The sequence below is a fragment of the Branchiostoma belcheri genome, unplaced genomic scaffold, assembly GCF_001625305.1.
Source record: "Branchiostoma belcheri isolate BF01 breed outbred unplaced genomic scaffold, Haploidv18h27 scaffold39, whole genome shotgun sequence".
Lineage (NCBI taxonomy): Eukaryota > Metazoa > Chordata > Leptocardii > Amphioxiformes > Branchiostomatidae > Branchiostoma > Branchiostoma belcheri.
Window position 1 is genome coordinate 1,802,202 of NW_017804009.1, and position 21,261 is coordinate 1,823,462.

Sequence of the window (21,261 nt, forward strand, 5' to 3'; positions counted from 1 at the left end):
CCTGCACTGGTTCATGTACTGGGTATATGCAGGTTAGTGCAGGTAAAATTGGAGCTGTGCAGGTGCATGTATTTCTGATGTCTACTTGTAAACCTAACCTGCACTGGTCCATGTACTGGGTATATGCAGGTTAGTGCAGGTAAAATTGGAGCTGTGCAGGTATTTCTGATGTCTACCTGCACCTAACCTGCACTGGTCCATGTACTGGGTATATGCGCCTTAGTGCATGTGAAATTGGAGCTGTTGAGGTATTTCCGATGTCTAACTGCACCTAACCTGCACTGGTTCATGTACTGGGTATATGCAGGTTAGTGCAGGTAAAATTGGAGCTGTGCAGGTATTTCCGATGTCTACCTGTACCTATTCTGCACTGGTCCATGTACTGGGTATATGCAGGTTAGTGCAGGTAAAATTGGAGCTGTGCAGGTATTTCTGATGTCTACCTGCACCTAACGTGCACTGGTCCATGTACTGGGTATATGCAGGATAGTGCAGGTAAAATTGGAGCTGTTCAGGTATTTCTGATGTCTACCTGCACTGGTACATGTACTGGGTATATGCAGATTAGTGCAGGTAAATTGGGGCTGTGTAGGTATTCCTGATGTCTAATTGCACCTAACCTGCACTGGTTCATGCACTGGGTATATGCACATTAGTGCATGTAAAATTGAGGCTGCGCCGGTATTTCTTGCACAGTATAAAATTGGAGCCGAGCATGTCTACCTGATAGATACTAGGTAGGTACATAGATAGATAGATAGATAGATGGTATTAGGTAGGTAGATAGATAGATAGATAGATAGATAGATAGATAGATAGATAGATAGAGATAGAGAGGTAGAAAAATATAGATATGGATAGATATATAGATATAGATTGATAGATACAAATGTGTTGCTACAGTTGAAAATGCCCTGGCATCCAAGTGGGGTTCCTGCGGCTACCCCTGCACGTCTGTCTACGGTAACGCGTCATGTGTTCCTGGCGCGTTTGTCTGTGACGGTGACGCGGACTGTTGGGAGGAAGCGGACGAGCGGGACTGTGATTTTGAAGGTATCCAATGTATCCAATTTCTTTTAATTTTTCAGTTAGGCCACACCAATTTAATTTGTTGGTTCTCGGATTTTTTCAGAAAAAATATGAAGCGACAGGGCGAAAATAAAAAATAAAAACAGGTCTAGGCATCCTATCATAGGCTTAAATGCTATGAAATGAGCCATGAAGTCAACACAAAAGGCTGGGTTAAAATTTAAACATTGAATTTTGAACTTTTAATCAAACCACTGCAATGATAGATGGGAAAACTGTAACAACTAGGAAGAAAAGGACTTTCCTCAATTGTTGGGGGCAAAACATGAGCATTTTTCAGTTGATTCAGGACCAGAATCAATTTTTTTTTGCAAATAAAAAAAAACGAAGAGGCGAATCCGAGAACCAACAAATTAAATTGGTGTGGCCTTAGTAGAAATTCTTCGATCAGTGACTGTATTTTTGTAAGGAAGATTACGTACCTCCAAATTTTCGGTGTCGACTGTACACCTTGATCACGGAATGACCTTTTTTTAATTTTTCGAAGTCAAACTTTATTGCACAACAACTGTAACAGGCACAATGCATGGCAAGCTCTTCTGAGTTACAACACATCTAGCTGATTTCTACTCTAACGTCTACAGTAATGTTTATAAGTTCCAAGTATCGAAATTAACACTATACTATTTTATAAGGTATGATATATATTAACATGGCTTACGTGATAATATACAGGAGTTCTACATAACAACAGACTAGACTAATATAGTATAAATGAGATATGGACTATACACTACAATGTATTTTAATGTATTAAGTTGAATCAACCCAATCTCATTGCATGCTGATATCTGTGGGGCAAAAATGTCGTGGTGGACAATGGTTACTAGTTTTGTATTATAGGCTGGTTCTCGTTATTTATGTGTGGTACCAAAGAATAAAGACATGCCTAAATTATCTTGTTCGGGGACCTTTTCAAACGCTTCAAGTATGAAAAGATGACAAAACGTGCTACGAAATATCAGACACGTCGGTGAAGGTTAGACATCCAGATAATAAGATACGCCAAAAAACAGTTACTCAAGCAACTGGATATGATTTTGGAAACAAACTATTGATTGATACGAAATCATGCGAAGACAAATTTTTTAAAGTTTTCACTTAAGGAAACAAATGTTAGACAAGGATGATGTGAATTAGCCAAGAAACTCGTGTTCTTTCAGAACAATATCAGACAGATTTCCTGATTCAGATTTTTTTGTTCCTTACCATTCCCAACCACGAGAAAACACTAGTATTTTACTACTAAGAACAAGGAACCCACACATCACAGATGAAGTGGGTAAATTCGCCTACCATTGCCTCAAAAGAAGAATTAAAACCCAGCAAAACTAGTACCATGCATGTTGTAGAATGCAGTATAATATTAGACGTGGTCTCACATACCATTGCAGGGCTCCTCTTCTTAGTTTGAATCTGAAATGGCAGTTAACTTTAAAAACTTAAACAAGTACTGCACTACAACAAAGATGTTATAATTTTTCTTTCTGACACTAAGATGGCAGGAATGTCCTGTATACTATTGTAATATGTACAAAAATAGCTACAAAATATTTGGGTGCACTGGTGCACCCACAGAAAAAATTGGATGCACATGCACCCAGTATTTCGAGCCCTGCATTGTATTTTCTTTTTTTTCATATATACATACTGCAATTAGCCATCGGGCATTTTTTGTAATAAATTTTCTATTTGTTTTGTCACCCTGTAATTGCACTGGATGTCTTAAAAGTCAGCGAATTCAAGGTGGAAGACTGCGGGACGTTCTACTGCAGCCTGCCCGGCTCTGCGGACCCGTACTGCGTGCACGGTCATCTCATCTGTGACGGACACCCGGACTGTGCAGCAGGGGAGGACGAGCAGGGCTGCGGCGGGGACGCGCCGAATCCAGTAAGACTGAGACATGTCATTGTTTGGCACATTTATTTAGTCAGTATTTAAACCCTTGTCCTGCTGTGCGCAACATATGTCCATCTATATTACACCCTGTATAGGTACGATTTGGGGGTATTTCTCGTGCAACGCATCACACCGCAGCTAAACGCAACGAATGCGGAAGTAACTATGCCACTGCAGGGCAAAAAAAAATGGGGAGGGGGGGTCTATGATCTAATTAAGACATGAAATTATCGAAAAATATTGTGCCAGGAATGCCAGCAGGACAAGGGTTAAGAAAGAGAACGAAAGGCAAATCAAGAGAAAAAGTGGCGTCATTGCACTATATGTTCTTGCAACCAAATTAGTCATAATAAATTGGTACAAAAATGAGTTAGAGGGGTGTTAACTATTTTTTTCTTACTTAAAGGTATGTTAGCTGTTCTGGGACGTTCCTGTTACTTTGCGCCCAAACATGTAACGTTTTTGATGTACAAATTAGGCATTTTGTATGGCGTTGCCTTATTTTTTTCTGTTTGTACATATGTATGTAAGTTGATGTTCTGTCACATACGATTTTACAAATTGCTTGTTGTTCATGTACCTCATGCTGTACATTGTACCAGTTACAGTTGTTGAGCAATATAGTTGATTGGTTGATTGTTGCGAAGTTGATTTTCTTAATAAACTGTAAACTGCAGGATGGCATGTCCACTCAAGCCAGCACCACGCCAAGCATCGGACCGACCGCGGAACGGACAAGTGGTCAACAAGCGTTCAAAGATCAAACAGGTGCCACAGCCGTTTTAAGTTAAAATTTTTAATCCAACGCAAAGAAGTTCTTTCACCTATAGGTTTCGACTAGTCACTCAGGTCTTGATCATTAGACTGACCCACGTGACACGTGAAGCCACGTGACAATCCTCACCTCAGTCTGCTGAGGAAGACCAGAGTGACTCTTCTAAAGCTCTAGATGAGAGAACTTCTTTGTTTTGGATTAAAAGTTTTAACTCTAAATATGTAACTACTAACACAGATGAACTTTCATAATAGATTCAAAAGCCAATAAAATCTAACCCAGGAGACTGATAATGTACTGATTCTTCTCAGAAAAGGTTTTAAAAAACGCTACTCAATTACGACTTCAAAAATCAGTTCATTCAAGAAGACATGAGTACTAACAGCCAAGCCTGGAGGGCTATTTTGTTGTATCATTTTTCTAATAAACACTTGTCCCAATATCTACCTTGATTTTTCACGTTCTAATGAATACATAATACGACAAGTTAAATCTTTCAGACTGAGAAATAACATTGACTACAGTGTCGAAAATGAACAAAACAGTTCACAATGAATGTTGCTATTCCTATTTCTTTTCTTGTTTCGTTGCAGGACCATATGCACGAAGCTGTGGGGTCCAGGACCAGGTTATGATTTGGATGACGGCCGCTTCACTTGGCGGTCAGATCCTGTATCGCATGCTTGTCTAATCAATATAATCAATAATAACATTCATTGCAAGTTCATGCTCGAGGGCTAATTGCAACCTGATAAAGACAATGAGTTCAGAGTGTATAGAAGAATGTGAATCGCGACATTTAAATGTAAATAAGTATCAACAGAAGAAAATTTCAACCATACTTCATAAACTCAATCAGTTTGCATTTAAAGTAATCGCATGCAGCTCATTTTTCTGGAGTTATAACATAAGCCTACAATAACTTACATAACGGTTTTATTACTATTTACAAATTTACACAAAAAGATTGATTATTTATTGGTTTATTTGTATCAACGTATCAACAACAACATATCTCCCAGCCTTGACATACAGGGCTGAATTCTGATGTTTGTTTACAATATAAATCATTAATAATAGTAGGGAAATACAAATCACAATCATGTCGGAATCTACAGATAAATATGATATCACTTGGTTCGACGAATTTAGATATTTACAATAATGCCTTCAACTTACCTTACATATACACAAGGAGTTCCAGGCGAAGTGTGTTTTAGATGCAGGTTCAGCACTATGTAGCAAGCTGCTCCATATAGATATGAATCTTTAGAACTTTATTTAATGACAAAACATCGCATGAGTGCATCCCATATTGTGTTGCAGTTTACAATATGTACAGCTGTGTTAAACATTTTATCACTTCTGAGCATTAACAGATTGACATTATCTTGTGAACATTCATCTTCAAAATATTGTACTCATAATATTCGATAGTGATATAAATATACATTAAAAAGAGAGTAGACAAGTTAACATACAAATACTTTACAGAAGTAAGAGTTACAAACTCAATTTGACAACTGTTGCTGCTGCATGATTTTGAGAGTTCTGGGATCGGAATAAAAGATTGTCTGTGTCTTTCTCAGTGGAACCTTGTTGTTGAGTGTTTGGAGTCGTAGTTGGTAAGTTGACGATCTCCCCGGCTCTAGTAACTGTTATATTGATATGGGTGGGTGGCATCTCTCATCACCCTTCTGAGCTCACGTACAACTGCTTCACATCTACGTAACTCCAAAGTTGACAATCTGTACATAAAAGTCTATTATCCTTCACTAACGATATCTGCTGATCTATAACCAATAATCAAGGCTGGTTACATCAACACATTGTATATATAATATTGGAATGGAAATTTGGTATGAAGGTAAAGTAGCCAAATACCCTCAGGCGTTTCAATTTTTTCGATACAGGCATTTAAAATTGTTTTTTCTTTGCCATTTTTTGACAAAATCTGTACATTTAGGGTCCTGGAGACCTGGTATTACACTAAAATCATCTGAAATTTGGTCTAGGTATGCTTTATATATCTACCAACAACAATTCATTATAACTGTTGGCATACTCTCCCTTAAACTTGTATAATTTGGGACTTTTTGACTGTTTTCTATACCGAATAGTGAAGTTTACTTACCTTATAGCAATGACTCATCAGTAAGGAATGCAGAGGGCAACAGCCAATAGGCATGAAGGTTTCAAGATGGCACGGCAGTTGTAATCTTGTTTTTGATTGGGTGCTGGACTAATTGGATTAATACATTGAAAACATGCTGGTAGGGCAGTTGTAATCTTCTTGCTTATTGGGTGCTGGACTAATTGGATTAATATTGACAGCTGAAATGCATTTAATTGTTTTTAGTACGTTTGTCACACTTTCTTGCAATGTGGGGCGTAAACTTTTTTAAATGTTGAAAATCAACAGTTTGCATCAGGCAAATATAAGTTCTTACCAATGATGTATAGGATGTTAGCTACTACTTGTAGTATCCAACGGTATCCAACTGTTGTGTTTTTAGTTATACATGTATATCACTTCATATCATATTTATATAGATGAAAAACAATTTTTTTCTTTGTGTTTTTCACTCTACGCCTGCCACTTTACTGAACGCATTCAACTTTGGGAACCAAACCAAACAAAATGTTAAGATTTTAAAAAATGTTAACATTTTAAACATTTTCAACAATTTTAACCATTTTACATTTTAACAATTTTAACATTTAATTTAAACATTTTCTTTTCTATATCAGTTGTTTTGCTTATAACATTCAAAAACTGATTGTTCTTACTCAAAAATGTCGATAACTTAGTTGACTTAGTAGAATGCTTGTCTTTTGTATTTTTCCAACATACAAACCAAAATCACTTTGATGTTGTCAAAAACGGAGCTGTCAAGAGAGGAGTCCTGCACTCTGCCAGGGTGAAGAATCTACATAGGTATTACCAGTCACTAGTAGCAAGGGATAGACCACTTTGAATGATGACGATGAGGACGAATCATATTAAGTACTATTATAGCTAGTACAGAAATTGCTTCTTTACTTTACTTTCTTTCACTCTGTACGTGCTCACCGGCATGATTTTAAAGATAAAGGTTATGATAATCATATGTATAGCTTATTCAATGTGTGGTTTCATAGTTTATGTGATTGTAAATAAGGCCATGTTGATTTGATTATATGGATGACATCTGTGCGCGCATCGGTTTTCGTTCATTTCCAAACTACGTTTACGACAATCATACAAAACATATGCAAACATACACCTCTGTGTCGTGAACTTATCATTGCAGTTAAGAAATAATTCCTGGACTTTCTTTTTCCTGCACCTGTCACCACCGTGAATATACAGTTCCGTGAACATGTCAATTTTTCTCAGACCGTGAAGATTTGCTACCGTTAGTAGTAGTTACAATCTCGTCATTAGTAGTATTTAGATACCTGCAATATATAACTTATAAGATTGAGATGTGTGTAAAGTAAAGCTGTCGAGATTTAACGTACTTGTCCTTGTATCTTTGTAACAAAAATTAGGAGATAATTGCCAAGTGACATTTTTGTAGATAAAGCTGTCGAGATTCAAAGTGCTTGTCCTTGTATAACTGCAATGATTTATTTAGAATCTTCTATTTTTGTTTGGGGATTAATATGGAGTGAAATATTACATTTGCTCCGACGCAAATGTTTGCCTTTCTAGTTTTACTGTTGTCTTTGTATGTATTTTTGGTTTGTCGAATGAAGTTTTGAAAAAAAAAGGAAATCAGCCTGAAAGCTACTGGTCAATCATAATTGACTCTCAGGACAGACAGTACTATGAGATTTGGCTATAGGAACACATGCTTAAATACACTATTATAAGTCCTCATGAAAGTACTTGCCCATACTTCAATCACAACAATTTTTCTGCAACAGGTACCCACCAGAGTCTGATCCCCAAATATCGAAAGGAAACAGGGGGTCGACCAGGTCAAATTCCCACCACACCTGATGATAGTAAGAAAACCTCAACTTTAACCTAATTTTCCATGGTATCCATCCACCTGGCTAGACAAGACCTAACCACTCACATCTCTCATTACGCCCACTAAACTGGCGAAATAAACAAAAGTTGACCAAAGTAGGAAAGTTTAGACCCTACCTGTGCCTTCCAGCCCAAAAATCTCCAAAATGGACCAAACATATTTCAAGAGAAAAAAAGGATTTTCAAAGGTATAACTAGGCACTACAATCGTTCCCATTTTTTTGCCTCCACTGTGCAACGCAAATGTGGTGTCTGCCCTTCTATGGACCAGAATAAAACTGTTGTACCTCATTTTACCACTCAGACAAAGGTAAGGGGTTCATTATGGCATGTATTGAATACTAGTAGCTTACTCCAGTAGCCAACATTTTTATTAGCCCTTACTCTAATAGTAAACATTTTAATTAGCCCTTTGGCCACACCAATTCAATTTGTTGGTTCTCGGATTATTTCAGAAAAAATGACAGTGACAGGGAAAAAAACGGGTCAAGGCGTCCAATTACAGACCCTAATGCTACGATAGGAGCCATGAAGTCTATACAAAAGGCTGGGTTAATATTTAACTATGAATTCTGAACTTTTAATCAAGCCACTGCATTGATGAAAAAAAGCTGTAACAACTAGAAATAAAAGGACTTTACATCACTGTTGGGGGCAAAATATGAGAATATTTGAGTTGATTTTTTTAAAATCAAAAACAAAAACTGACAAGGCGAATCCAAGAAGCAACGAATTCAATTGGCGTGGCCTATCTCTAACAGCCAACATTTTTAATCAGCCCTTACTCTATTAGCCAACATATTTCATTCGCCCTTACTCTAATAGCCATCATTTTTCATTAGCCCTTACTCTAATAGCCATCATTTTTCATTAGCCCTTACTCTAATAGCCATCATTTTTCATTCGCCCTTACTCTAAAAGCCATCATTTTTTATTAGTCCTTACTCTAATAGCCAACATTTTTCATTAGCCCGTACTCTAATAGCCAACATTTTTCATTAGCCCTTACTCTAAAAGCCAACATTTTTCATTAGCCCTTACTCTAAAAGCCAACACTTTTTATTAGCCCTTACTCTAATAGCCAACATTGTTAATTAGCCCTTACTCTAATAGCCAACATTGTTAATTAGCCCTTACTCTAAAAGCCATCATTTTTCATTAGCCCTTACTCTAATAGCCATCATTTTTCATTAGCCCTTACTCTAATAGCCAACATTGTTAATTAGCCCTTCCTCTAAAAGCCATCATTTTTCATTAGCCCGTACTCTAATAGCCATCATTTTTCATTAGCCCTTACTCTAAAAGCCATCATTTTTCATTAGCCCTTACTCTAAAAGCCAACACTTTTTATTAGCCCTTACTCTAATAGCCAACATTGTTAATTAGCCCTTACTCTAAAAGCCATCATTTTTCATTAGCCCTTACTCTAATAGCTAACATTTTTCATTAGCCCTTACTCTAAAAGCCATCATTTTTAATCAGCCCTTACTCTAAAAGCCATCATTTTTCATTAGCCCTTACTCTAAAAGCCATCATTTTTCATTAGCCCTTACCCTAATAGCTAACATTTTTCATTAGCCCTTACCCTAATAGCTAACATTTTTCATTAGTTAACCCTAATAGCTAACATTTTTCATTAGCCCTTATCCTAATAGCCAACATTTTTAAGAGCCCTTACTCTAATAGCCAACATATTTCATTAGCCCTTACTCTAATAGCCAACATTTTTCATTCGCCCTGTTTGGAATAGCCAACATCTAATAGCCAACCTTTTTCATTTGTCCTTATCCTGATGGGCTAATATCCTAATAAGCCCTTGCTCTAACAGCTAACATTTTTCAAAAGCCCTTACTTCAATAGCCAACATTTTTCAAAAGCCCTTACTCTAATAGCCAACATTTTTCATTAGCCCTTAGTCTGATAGCCAACATTTTTCATTAGTCCTTACACTAATAGCCAACTTATCTCATTTTTTATTTACTTTAAAGCCACACCAATTTAATTTCTTGGTTAACGGATTTTTCTAGAAAAATAATGGAGCGGGCGGGCGGGCGAAAAAAAAAATAAAAACAGGCCTAGGCATCCTATTATGGCCCAAAATGGTACGATAGGAGCCATGAAGTCAACACACCAGGCTGGTTCAAAATCTAAACAATGAATTTTGAACTTTTAATGATACCATTGCATTCAAAGATGGAATAACTGTAACAACTAGGATGAAAAGGACTGTTTTTAACTGTTCAGGGCAAAATATGAGCATTCTGCAGTTGATTCTGAATTTTTATTTCTTGCAAATCAGGAAAAAAATGTCAACCAAGAAATGAAATTGGTGTGGCCTAATAACCCTTACTCTAATAGCCAACATTTTTCATTCGCCTTTTTGTAATAGCCAACATTTTTTTTTAATCTGCGTTTTTTTTAATAGTCAACATTTTTCATTTCATTAGTCCTTACAATGATAGCCAACATATTCCATTCGCCCTTATCATAAAAGTCAACATATTTCCGTAACCCTTGCTCTAACAGCGAACATTTTTCAAACGCCATCACTCTAATAGCTAACATATTTCATTAGCCCTTACTCTTATAGCTAACATTTTGCACTAGCCCTTTTTGTCGTAGCCAACGTTTTTCATTAGCCCATACTCTAATAGCAAACATTTTTTCATTATTCCTTACACTAATTACCAACATTTTTCATTAGCCCTTACTCTCATATCCAAATTTTTTCACTTGTCTGTTTGGAATAGCCAACATTTTTCATTAGCCCTTAGGCCTTACTCTACTAGCAAACATTTTTCATTATTCCTCACACTAATAGCTAACATTTTTCAGTAGCCTTTATGTTAACAGCAAACTTTTTTATTCGCCCTCAATCTAATAGCTAACATATTTCATTAGTTCTTTCTCTAATAGCAAATTTTTTTTCATTTAATTTAGCCCTTATTCTAATAGCCAACATTTTCATTATTCCTTATTCTAATGCCCAACATATTTCATTAGCCCTTACTCTAATAACTAAAATTTTGATTCGCCCTTTTTGTCGTAGCCAACGTTTTTTTATTAGCCTTTACTCTAATAGCTAGCATTTTTCACTAGCCCCTTTTGTTGTAGCCAACATTTTTATGAGCCCTTACTCTAATAGCAAACACTTTTCATTATTTCTTACACTAACAGGTAGCATTTTTCAATAGCCCTTACTTTTATAGCCAACATTTTCCATTCGCCATTATCCTCATAGCCAACATTTTCATGTGCCCTTACTCTAATAGCCAACATTTTTCATTCGCCCTTTTTGGAATTACCAACATCTAATAGCCAACATTTTTCATTCGCCCTTTTTGGAATTACCAACATCTAATAGCCAACATTTTTCATTAGCCCTTACTCTAACAGCTAACATTTTTCAAAAGCCATGACTCTAATAGCTAACATTTTTCATTCGCCCTTACTCTAACAGCTAACATTTTTCAAAAGCCATGACTCTAATAGCTAACATTTTTCATTCGCCCTTACTCTAACAGCTAGCATTTTTCAAAAGCCATGACTCTAATAGCTAACATTTTTCATTCGCCCTTACTCTAACAGCTAGCATTTTTCAAAAGCCATGACTCTAATAGCTAACATTTTTCATTCGCCCTTACTCTAACAGCTAACATTTTTCAAAAGCCATGACTCTAATAGTCAACATTTTTCATTCGCCCTTACTCTAATAACAAACTTGTTATTAGCCCTCAATCTAATAGCCAACATATTTCATTAGCCCTTACTCTAATAGCAAACTTTTTTCATTAGCCCTGATTCTAATAGCCAACATTTTCATTATTCCTATTCTAATACCCAACATATTTCATTAGCCCTTACTCTAATAGCTAACATTTTTCACTAGCCCTTTTTGTTGCAGCCAACTTTTTTACTAGCCCTTACTTTTATATCCAAACTTTTTCACTAGTCCTTCTGTAATAGCCAACATTTTTCATTAAGTCAATTATTTTTTTCAATTTATTATTGGCTGTTTTATCACATCAAAAACTATTCCATGAAAATCTAAAACTCCATTTCCCCCTGGTAATTTCATTTTTCAAATCATTTTTGATCTTGGGATTGCCCAACAAAGGCTCTAGAACTTTACGATCATATATCCATATATCAAACAGCTGTTTAGGTGAATTAGGTCCCCCAGAACAAACTTGGAAGCATTTTGTTTAGATTTGTAGGTTAAAGAGAATGCAGCGTAATATTTGCCTTATACATGTATAATTTTCTCCATCCCATGGACGAATTCAGATATTGGATTGAATGATCGAAGGACTATGTGATGGCAGTCGACACCCGTTACCCGGCCATCAGAAAACTATTCAATTTTTACGCCAAAAAGCAGTTACTCAAGCAACTGGATATGATTTTGAAAACGTCAGACGTTTCAGCTAGTATCCACATTGATATGCAAATAAAGTGAATGGCACTTGGGATTTGGCACTCCCAGCCCCGAGGACAGACAACACTTAAGCTCCTGTTCTATCTAACAGGAGCTTTCCGACTAATTTGCATTGTCTTGTCTTGATTTGTCTGACTTTTGTTCTGTTCGACTTCCAAAAATTTGTCTTCACTTTATTTGCATATCAATCAATAGGTTGTGCTTATAAACCTGCATTTCCCCTCTGGTCTCTCAGTCACTGACGAAAGCTAGTGGATACTAGCTGAAACGTCTGACGTTTTCAAAATCATATCCAGTTGCTTGAGTGACTGCTTTTTGGCGTATCGTATTACCTGGATGTCTAACCTTCATCGACGTATTCAATGTTTACCACAACATCGGCTCAAAGATCGCTTTATGCCAAAAAGTGCTTAGGTTCGCGCTGTTAACTCAACACCTGCGCTCACGGGGTCATATGGCTGCATGTTTCGACGGCAGAAGTTGAACAGCAATACACTAACGACTACAACGACAAGGACAAGCCCTAACCCAATACCAACACCCAACCCGATCGCCTCCGGAGACACGCCCTCCCGATCTGGCACCGCAGCGCTGCATTCTCCCATGTCGTTTCCGTCCGTTGGGTCTACATGTAAAGAACACGAATATTATAGTACAACTCATTCCAACACACAGATTATACAGAGATAAAATTTTCAGCGACCATTGTTGCCTTCTTCGGAGTACACAAATGTATTCACCAATCACTTCGAAAGCGACAGTGGTCGCTGAAAATCTCATCTCTGTATAATCTGTGTTGGAATAAACGTTTTGCTAAGACTATTATCAACACATATGAACACGTTTCTTACGCGGTGGCAATTACGTCATCTGGTCAAACGTTTGTGTCGCCTGTGACAATAGTCCGCGCAGACGACGAAATAATTTGCACAGGCGATGAAATTAATTGGGCGTACTTTATTTATTTAATACGGTGACGCAATTCTGCGCACGGACCAACGTGTTATTACAAGCTACACAATAGTAATATAAAAATCAGGTCGAAAGTTTTTACCTCAGGAAGGTTATGTTTTCAGTAGCATTTGTCCGTTCGTTTGCCTTTTTTGTTTGTCTTTGCCTTTTTTGTATGCATGTGAACAGCATCACTCAAGAAGATATGAATGAAATCTAATGATATTCGGTGGGTGGATGTGGTGGCGTTAAATCTGGAAAGGATTAGATTCTGGGCCCTCTGGGCATTTGGTTACGTAAATTCTGTTTTAAACATACTATGGTCATGGTTTTCGCTGATAAAAAGCTCTAATTACACATTAATCATGCTAATTGAGCCTTTTTTGCAAAATTAATTAGGAAGGTTTACATCTGTATCAAACATAAAAGGCTAAATTTTCCACATACATTGCAGACATCGTACCTTCGTAAAATTCCTCGTAGTCGTAGCCGAACTCCGTGGACCGTTTGAACATGGTGGCGTGGCTGCGCGGCGGGAAGAACGGCACCATGTAGTCATTGCGGTTATGGCCGGGCGGGGTACCTCTCTCTGGCAGAGCCGACTCCACGACCCTATCACTTAATAAATAAATTGAAACCAATCAATGAAACTGTCTTCGGCTAGGCGGATTGCTCGTTGGTGGTTAAGGATAAGAGGAGAACACAGCGTTGCCTAGCTAGCCTTCGTGGCTTTGTGGTCGCCGTTATGAGTGGGGGCGGCAATGGTCGCAAATGGGAGATAATTATACGCTGAACAATGTGTCTTATATGTTTTTACCTTCGACAAGAAGGTTATATTTTCAGTAGCGTTTTTGGGCGGGTGCGTATGTATTTATGTCTGTATGAATGTGTGTGTGTATGTGGTTTAGAAAACTCAAGCCTTTGTTGAATTCTTATTCCACTTGGTAGGTGAGTAGGTCATCAAGAAAAGTAAGACCTAGAAATGATTAGATTTTGCACCACCCCCCCCCCCCCGTGGCTTTCTGCAATAGAACTTCTGGTTTTGGTATTTCGTAATCTAGACATGCTAGGGTCACGAGTTTCGGATGATAGATACATTTTTGTCTGGGGAAGAAGTGACATTAGTTTGGCCCCTTAGCATCCCGTTCAAGGCAATTAAAAATCTTCGAGGGAGAGTAATTCAAGAACCCGCTGACGGATTCTTGAACTATATTTTCGGCAGCTCAATGTCAAGTGATGCTTGACATAATTAGACAATGATAATGCAAATTGGGAGCTAATTTGCATAATTGGAATGATGAATTTCTAAATCTGCTGTATTCCATAATAGAGGAAGTTCTGCTGCAGTACCATAAGAAGAGATAGGTAGTCCAAAATCTAATTATTTCCAGGTCTCACCAAGACCTACCCACCTACCAAATGTCAAGTCAATCCATAAAGCCTTCTTTAGTTATCGTGTTTCCGGACACACACACACACACACACACACACACACACACACACACACACACACACGAACGCCTCTAAAAACATACCCTTCTTGGCGAAGGTAATAAGAGGTACATCAGAATATATAGATGTGTAAATGAAAACCCAATTTGCATGATAAATGAAAATTTGCTGCAATTGCATAGTGGTAATTGCCAGACAGTACATACTTGCCACATTTATAGAAATTAAGTGGAGGTGACATCAATAAACATAGTTCATTCAAATCATAACCTCATTTGCATAGTTTATTAGGAAGTGCTAGAATAACGATAAGGCTGTCATTGGATGGAGAATAATTTTTATGATCCACCGATATAATCCATGATGGAAATGAACAGAGGATCTTATTTTCATAATCAATGAGAAAAATGTATAATTGCTGTTAGTGGAACAGTTAACATCACTTGCCGAAGATATGAAGTCGTGGAACTCTTGTTTAGCTCCAAAAACGAGGAATCGGAAGGCTTAAACTCGAGCAAAAACAACTTAATTCATTAAAGACAACATAATATACAACATACACCCCTTGAACACTACATGGAAGTGGAACTTTTCCCTATGAGATGATAACACTCACGGATATAGTCGCATCCAGGTCTCGAGAAGGCGGTCGACGTTGCAGTGGTGAAGGAAGAAGATCGGGTCGTTCGGCGAGGTTGGGTTTTCTCCCATGGTGCCGTTCATGTAAATGTGCACTTGGTTGTGCAGGGTGTGAGCTCCGAACACTACCACGTTTCCGTTTTCGTCTTTTCTGTGTATGCATATGGCATATGTTTATGACATAGCTAAACAGACATTTGATAATTGCAGTCAACTTAGGCGCTCGTTCTGAATTTTACTCTTCTAGGGATTTTGCGCCTTTATATTGTTAAGTAGTGTTCTTTTTATCTCATTGATCGCAAACAACACACCAAAAAAGCACCCAGCATTCCAACTTCCAAGTCTTTCTTCTCAACTTGCCATATTTTAATAAAGCCTGGCCTACACAGAGCACTGTTCAAGGTAAAAGTTATGAAGTGCCAGTACCGAAACGTATTTATGTTGTTTGAATGAATGGATGAACGAACTTAATTGCTCGACAATCGTACATGATACAATGTATGGCAGTAAGACAACAGCACTACAAAACTAAACTAGCCTACAATTATTTGAATGAATTCGAGGACAACAGACAGCAGAGTTGAACTGTATACCTCCCTCAAATTGCCCAGAACCGGTGGTTACATGCGAATAGGTAAGTGGCAGCAATGTGCAAAATTTGATGTTAATAAAAAGTAGAACTCACATAGTTTCCCGATTCTTGCCAGTGGAGGTGTCCGCGAACCCCTCCAGCAGGTTTCGGAAGCTGCAGTTTGAGTACCTGATGTAAGGGGGCGTGTCGTACACGGGGAAGCGCATGGCGAAGTCCACCTCTTCAGCGGAGGGCAAGAAAGCCATTGATTCCCCAAAATATGCCGTGTCTTGCGTCCCAGGGTTCCTTTTCAGGTGCCAATAGGTGTTGTTGCTCACGTCGCACGGTGTGGTGCGGAACTTGACAACTGATTCCTCCCACTCAGGGAGGTGTTCACAGATGGTCCACCAGCTCGCGAAGATGGACCCCGGGTCAAGGTTGCCGTCCTCGTCGTTAGCGCCGACGTACTCATTGGTGCAGATGTCGCACTGGTTCTCCTCCGCCGCGCTCCAGTCCCAGTACGGCAGGGTCCAGTCGGGGTCGCTGTTCACCTCCTGCACGGCCCGCTCTATCTCCAGTAGGATTTTGCGGTGCCAGGTGGGGAAACCGACAGCTTCGTGCGCATAGTCAAAGAAACATTCGGACGAATCCCGACAGAGGCCTGTTAAAACAACCATATGATATTGACTAGAATGGCCGACATTTGCTTCGGAGCAAATGTAGAATATTTCACTCCATCTTCCTCCCCAAACAAAAATAGAAGATTCTAAATAAACTATACTGCAATTATCTAATGAAGAGCAAGGATACAAGGACAAGCACTTTGAATCTCGACGACTTTATTTACAAAAAGGCACTTGACAATTGTCTCCCCATTTTTACCTCCATGAAAAATATGAGGTATTGTTTTTGCGTGTCTGTCTTTGTGTGTGTCTGTGTGTTTGTGTTTCCGCACATGTAGCCAGCATAACTTTTGAACCTTTGGATGGATTGTAATGATATTTGGTGTGTGGGTATACGTAGGTGCTGGGTATGCAAAGGTCAAGGTCAATTTTGGGCCTCCTGCTGGCTGACCTTGTACTGCTGCAGAACTTCCGTTTTTTTGTATCTTTTGTCCTGGACATGCTATGGTCTTGATTTTTGAGTGGTACATAGCTTTTTTTCTGCCAGTAATAAGTGGTGTGGGCTTGGTCCCCCTAGCAGCTTGTTCTGGAACTGCAGGTGGGGTTTCTGGCAAAACCTTTCAGGGCAGATAAATTCACAAAGGAACAATGTATTTTCATGATTTTTTTGTATGTGGGTAGCGTCGACAGTGATCTACATTATTGGATGCAAACGATGAATTCATTTGCATAATTAATGAGGAAATTCTGTAATTCCAGTGTTTTACATCATGGGATTTTGATACATGTAATGTTAAGGTGGAATATAACCAGATACCAATTATGCAAATACGGACCTAATTTGCATACTTAATCTGAAAATTCTATGACTCAGTGGTAAATGATGGGAATTTCATACTTAGGACATGTGTAAGTCCAGTTATGTTCACGAATGCTTTATTTCGCGAGATAGAGCAATTTGGGTTATCCCATTGCACTAATCCACAACCTACAAGAGACTCCAAACTTGAAACCTTCAATCTAAACCCCTTAACCTATTCACAATAAAAAAATAAAAACATTGTTTTTCCACAACTTGAACTACTGACAAACTAACAATAACTAAAAGCCCACTACAGCAATGTACGGACCTCCCACGACGCCCATTTTCAAACTTGACCTTGGTATCGTCAACGGCAACTTGCTTACAAAAAATCGTGAATATCCTTGTGCAGATTCTCGAATTATCTTGTTAACAGCAAAAGCGACCAACACAAAAGGTCTGATTCAATGACGTGGGAACCCCCCACGAGGCCCATTTCCGAACATGATCTTAGTATTCTCAACGGTAACTTGCCAACTAAAAATCATGAACATCCATTTAAGGATTCTCGAGTTACCTTTTTAACAAGAAAAAACACAAACACAAAGGGTCAACTGCAGTGACGTAAGAACCCCCATACGAAACCCATTTTTGACCTTGAGAATGGCCACCCCGAAGACAACCTGCCTGCCAAAAATCGTGAACCTCGGACTATTCCTTCAAGAGTTATAGTGCATAATCTGCCAAACAGTGCCGAAACGATTTCATAGCCTTCTCGGCAATAAATTAAAATCCATACAATAGCTTACAAGTAAAATCTGAGATTTTATACCTCCAGGCTTTTTATTGTATATTCTTATATGTTGTTTGTTATGAATAGTTGATGGTGTTAAATTTTATGTGTTAGATTTAGCGTTCCAGGTTGTGTTAACACAGGTCAACATTTTCATCTGCAGCTTATAACATATACCTACAATGTATGAACTTATGAAATTCTATTTAGTCGGCCGCAAGGAACTCGTAATGAAACTCAGACGTTAAAACCACAAATATTTTAATCGAAAACATAGTGACTGGGGTCCTAAATGTCACATACAGAAGCTTGCTGCTTATAGTACGTGAAATATACAAGGGTTTACAAGATGTTGTAGTAAATATAGGCACGCATGCAAAATTTGCATAATACCGTCGAGTCATTTGCATACTTGTGACTCGCTACCTTTACCAGACACCCGTATTGACACTTCCGGGTTCGATCCAAGTAAAAAAAAAACACCATAAATCCGCAAAGAAATATATATTTTCACCAAAGGTTCTTTGAATTGTGCATATTTTCACTGAATCTGGCTATGCAGACCAGGAAAACAGCGTTTTGGTACATATTTCTAAACAAAGAATGTATCGAGACCGAACACCCATCTGTGCGAAAGGTCATGCAAGTGGACGAGATTTGTAATACTTCAAAAACAACAAAGGTCAAATGTTGCGACCATTTTCACGCTCAAAGGGGTGTTTTGGGGCCACCAAAAGGCACCATTTTCCCGCCCTAAAAACACATATACAATAGAAACAAAAGAACGTGCATCATCTACATCCCGATAGCAAAACATATACCGATTCCCAAAAGAATCCGTCCACCCAAACGCGAGAAACTGCTGCGAACGTGAGAATCTATATCTCCCACAAAACCTTTCGCGGAAGGATATATCTTCCCCCGGAGGCAATAAAGTATTTCACGAAGTTATTAGATCTTCAAGTTCTTGTTGATAGTGGCGGTCAAAATTCTGGAGCACATTTAAGAAACGCAACATATGCATTTGTGTGTATTCATATACCGTTCTGTTATCTCGTTGTGTATGTGAGTGTTTGTGTGTGTGTGTGTGTGTGTGTGTGTGCGCGCAAGCATTTTTGTGTGTGAAATTCTTCTGAGTGCGCGTGTGTGAGTTTCAAATGATAAAACGTAATGCGAATGGTTTCGCAATAGGCGTATTGCGAATGGTTTTACAGTAGAGAGGCCGAGTTTACTGCCCAAACGGCGTACATAAAACGAACACTTAATATTAACGTCATCACCGTGTATTGGGTGTGAAACGGCTCGGCGTAATACTATAGGAGTTACTACAACATACCTGATATAGCAGGTGGCATTGTAAAGCGGCTGGCGTAGTAATGTAGCGCCACGAAGGAGTCATACACGGAGACGTTGACGAAGTCTTTGCTTTTAATTCCCCTGAATATGCCGAGGAACTTCGTAGGGAAGACGATGTCACTGACAGTGTTCTTGGCGAGGTCCAAGTAGCGCTGGAACTTTTCTTTCTCATCTGAGCTAAGATTCTTAATGTTCTTGCGCACAGCCGTCTTTTGTTTTGTTTCGCAGTTCTCTCCTCGATATCCCCAGATGCACTTGGTGCAGTCGTACCCGCTGAACTTTCCCTCACACACACAGCTCCTGTTGAAGAACTTAGTTGGCCAGCGGCCCCGGTCGTCATAGTTGTACGCGTCATTCCAGGTTACGATATCCTCTTCCACGGTGGGGTCGGGGATGTTCTCGCAGCGGCCCCGCCCGGGTCCGCCGCACGGCTCGGGGAAACCCGGCGGAGTCGGACAGCACTCCATACTCTTCAGGACGCTATCGCTGGTGCACACCCGCGGAAACTGCGCCTCACCGCCCCGGAAACAGCCCGCCAACACGATCAGCAGGCCGAGCGCTTTCATCACGCAGAGACACTCCTTTTTTACCGTCGATGTCGTCTGCCTGTATATGCTGTTTCTTCCTCTTTTGGTAAGGTGCTACGAGAAAAAAGTAATTAAATAATTAGCATACACCTGGTGAAAAAGACTAGCTTTTAACTTATGCCTTTCAATCTCACGCTGTCAGCTTTTTATAAACCGTTTTTGCCTCCGTGAGAAGTGGAGGTATTGTTTTTGGTATGTGTGTGTGTGTATGTGTGTGTGTGTGTGTGTGTTTCTGCAGATTTGTAGTCAGCATGACTTCAGAACGTCTTTATGATTTGTGATGATATATTGTATGTTGGTAGGTCGTAGGAAGACAAGGGTTGATGTCAATTATGGACCTCCTGGTGACCTTTGTACTTGTAGCAGCAGGACTTCCGGTTTTTGATCTTTTGTTCTGAACTTGGTAATAAGGTCTTGGGGTTTTTTTGGTTACAGTTGGCTTTTCCTGTCAGGAATATGAATACCAAATATCATTATAATCCATAAAGGTTATGCTGAGTGCAAACGTGCAGAAACACACACCCAAAAAATACACCCTTTTTTCATGGTGGTAAAATCCGTGAAATAGCTGTGTTTTGGTCCTAAGCTAGATTAATCTTAACTGAACGATCTATATGACACACCTGTCGTTTGACACGTGGCCTTAACATGTGACCTTATTCCCACGAGACTTTACTGATACGTGACGAGATTTGTGATAAATTGCTCACGTCACGTATCAGTATAAAGTCTCGTGTCAATAAGGTCACATGTATGTAACCGTAACTCTCGCGAGATCACGTTGTGAACTGATTGGTCATAAACTATCCTAATGAAGGCGATAGTAGTCGCTGAAAATGTGTCTATGTGATCTCTGATTTTGTCCTGGAATAGAGTACAACGTTTTACTATCATAATGATTACTACCAAAACAGATGAACTTTCATGATTATCTGGTACTTGTTCTATAAAAACGCGGTCTTGGTAACAGTGCTCAGGAAGGTCAGAGAGGGAAGGACTAAGGTACCTTAAAAAAAATTAAACCATGACTCACTTAGTATATATTATATAGTATTAGATGAAGAGAGACACAAGGCGACTAGGCGGTGTCTTTAAACAGACAGATAATTAGGGGTCATGAAAAGGTCGTAACGATCAAACGAAGGTATGTCTGTAGCGTCAGCACAATACGTGACCTGACTGATAAACATGAATATTCAAATGTGAATATTTTGAAATCATTGTGCAGCATAAACATATCCACTTAGTGAACCACTGATCAGCTA

At 38.8% G+C, this 21,261-nt stretch overlaps 1 protein-coding gene and 1 pseudogene across 1 annotated transcript; one reads left to right on the forward strand and one right to left on the reverse strand.

Annotated features, from left to right (window-relative positions):
* Positions 1-4,398, forward strand: part of LOC109476712 — a 19,477-nt pseudogene extending 15,079 nt beyond the window's left edge.
* An 876-nt stretch (positions 4,399-5,274) lies between these two features.
* Positions 5,275-19,975, reverse strand: LOC109476713 (tyrosinase-like). The gene is made up of 6 exons (XM_019777716.1): positions 19,390-19,975; positions 15,960-16,496; positions 15,242-15,410; positions 13,637-13,785; positions 12,751-12,847; positions 5,275-5,314 (listed from the first exon to the last, which is right to left on the reverse strand). Exons 1-6 carry the CDS (start codon positions 19,973-19,975, stop codon positions 5,275-5,277), a joined length of 1,578 nt encoding a protein of 525 aa, XP_019633275.1.
* Positions 19,976-21,261: the final 1,286 nt, after the last annotated feature.

What these genes read in the sequence shown, in the direction of transcription:
- LOC109476713 (XM_019777716.1), bottom strand. Translation starts at nt 19,975, where the DNA reads ATGAAAGCGCTCGGCCTGCTGATCGTGTTGGCGGGCTGTTTCCGGGGC. An exon ending in CACCTCCACTGGCAAGAATC is followed by an intron (nt 15,411 to 15,959) that starts GGGAAACTATGT and finishes TACACAGAAAAG; the next exon opens with ACGAAAACGGAAACGTGGTA. An exon ending in GGGTTGGGTGTTGGTATTGG is followed by an intron (nt 5,315 to 12,750) that starts GTTAGGGCTTGT and finishes TTCCGATCCCAG; the next exon opens with AACTCTCAAAATCATGCAGC.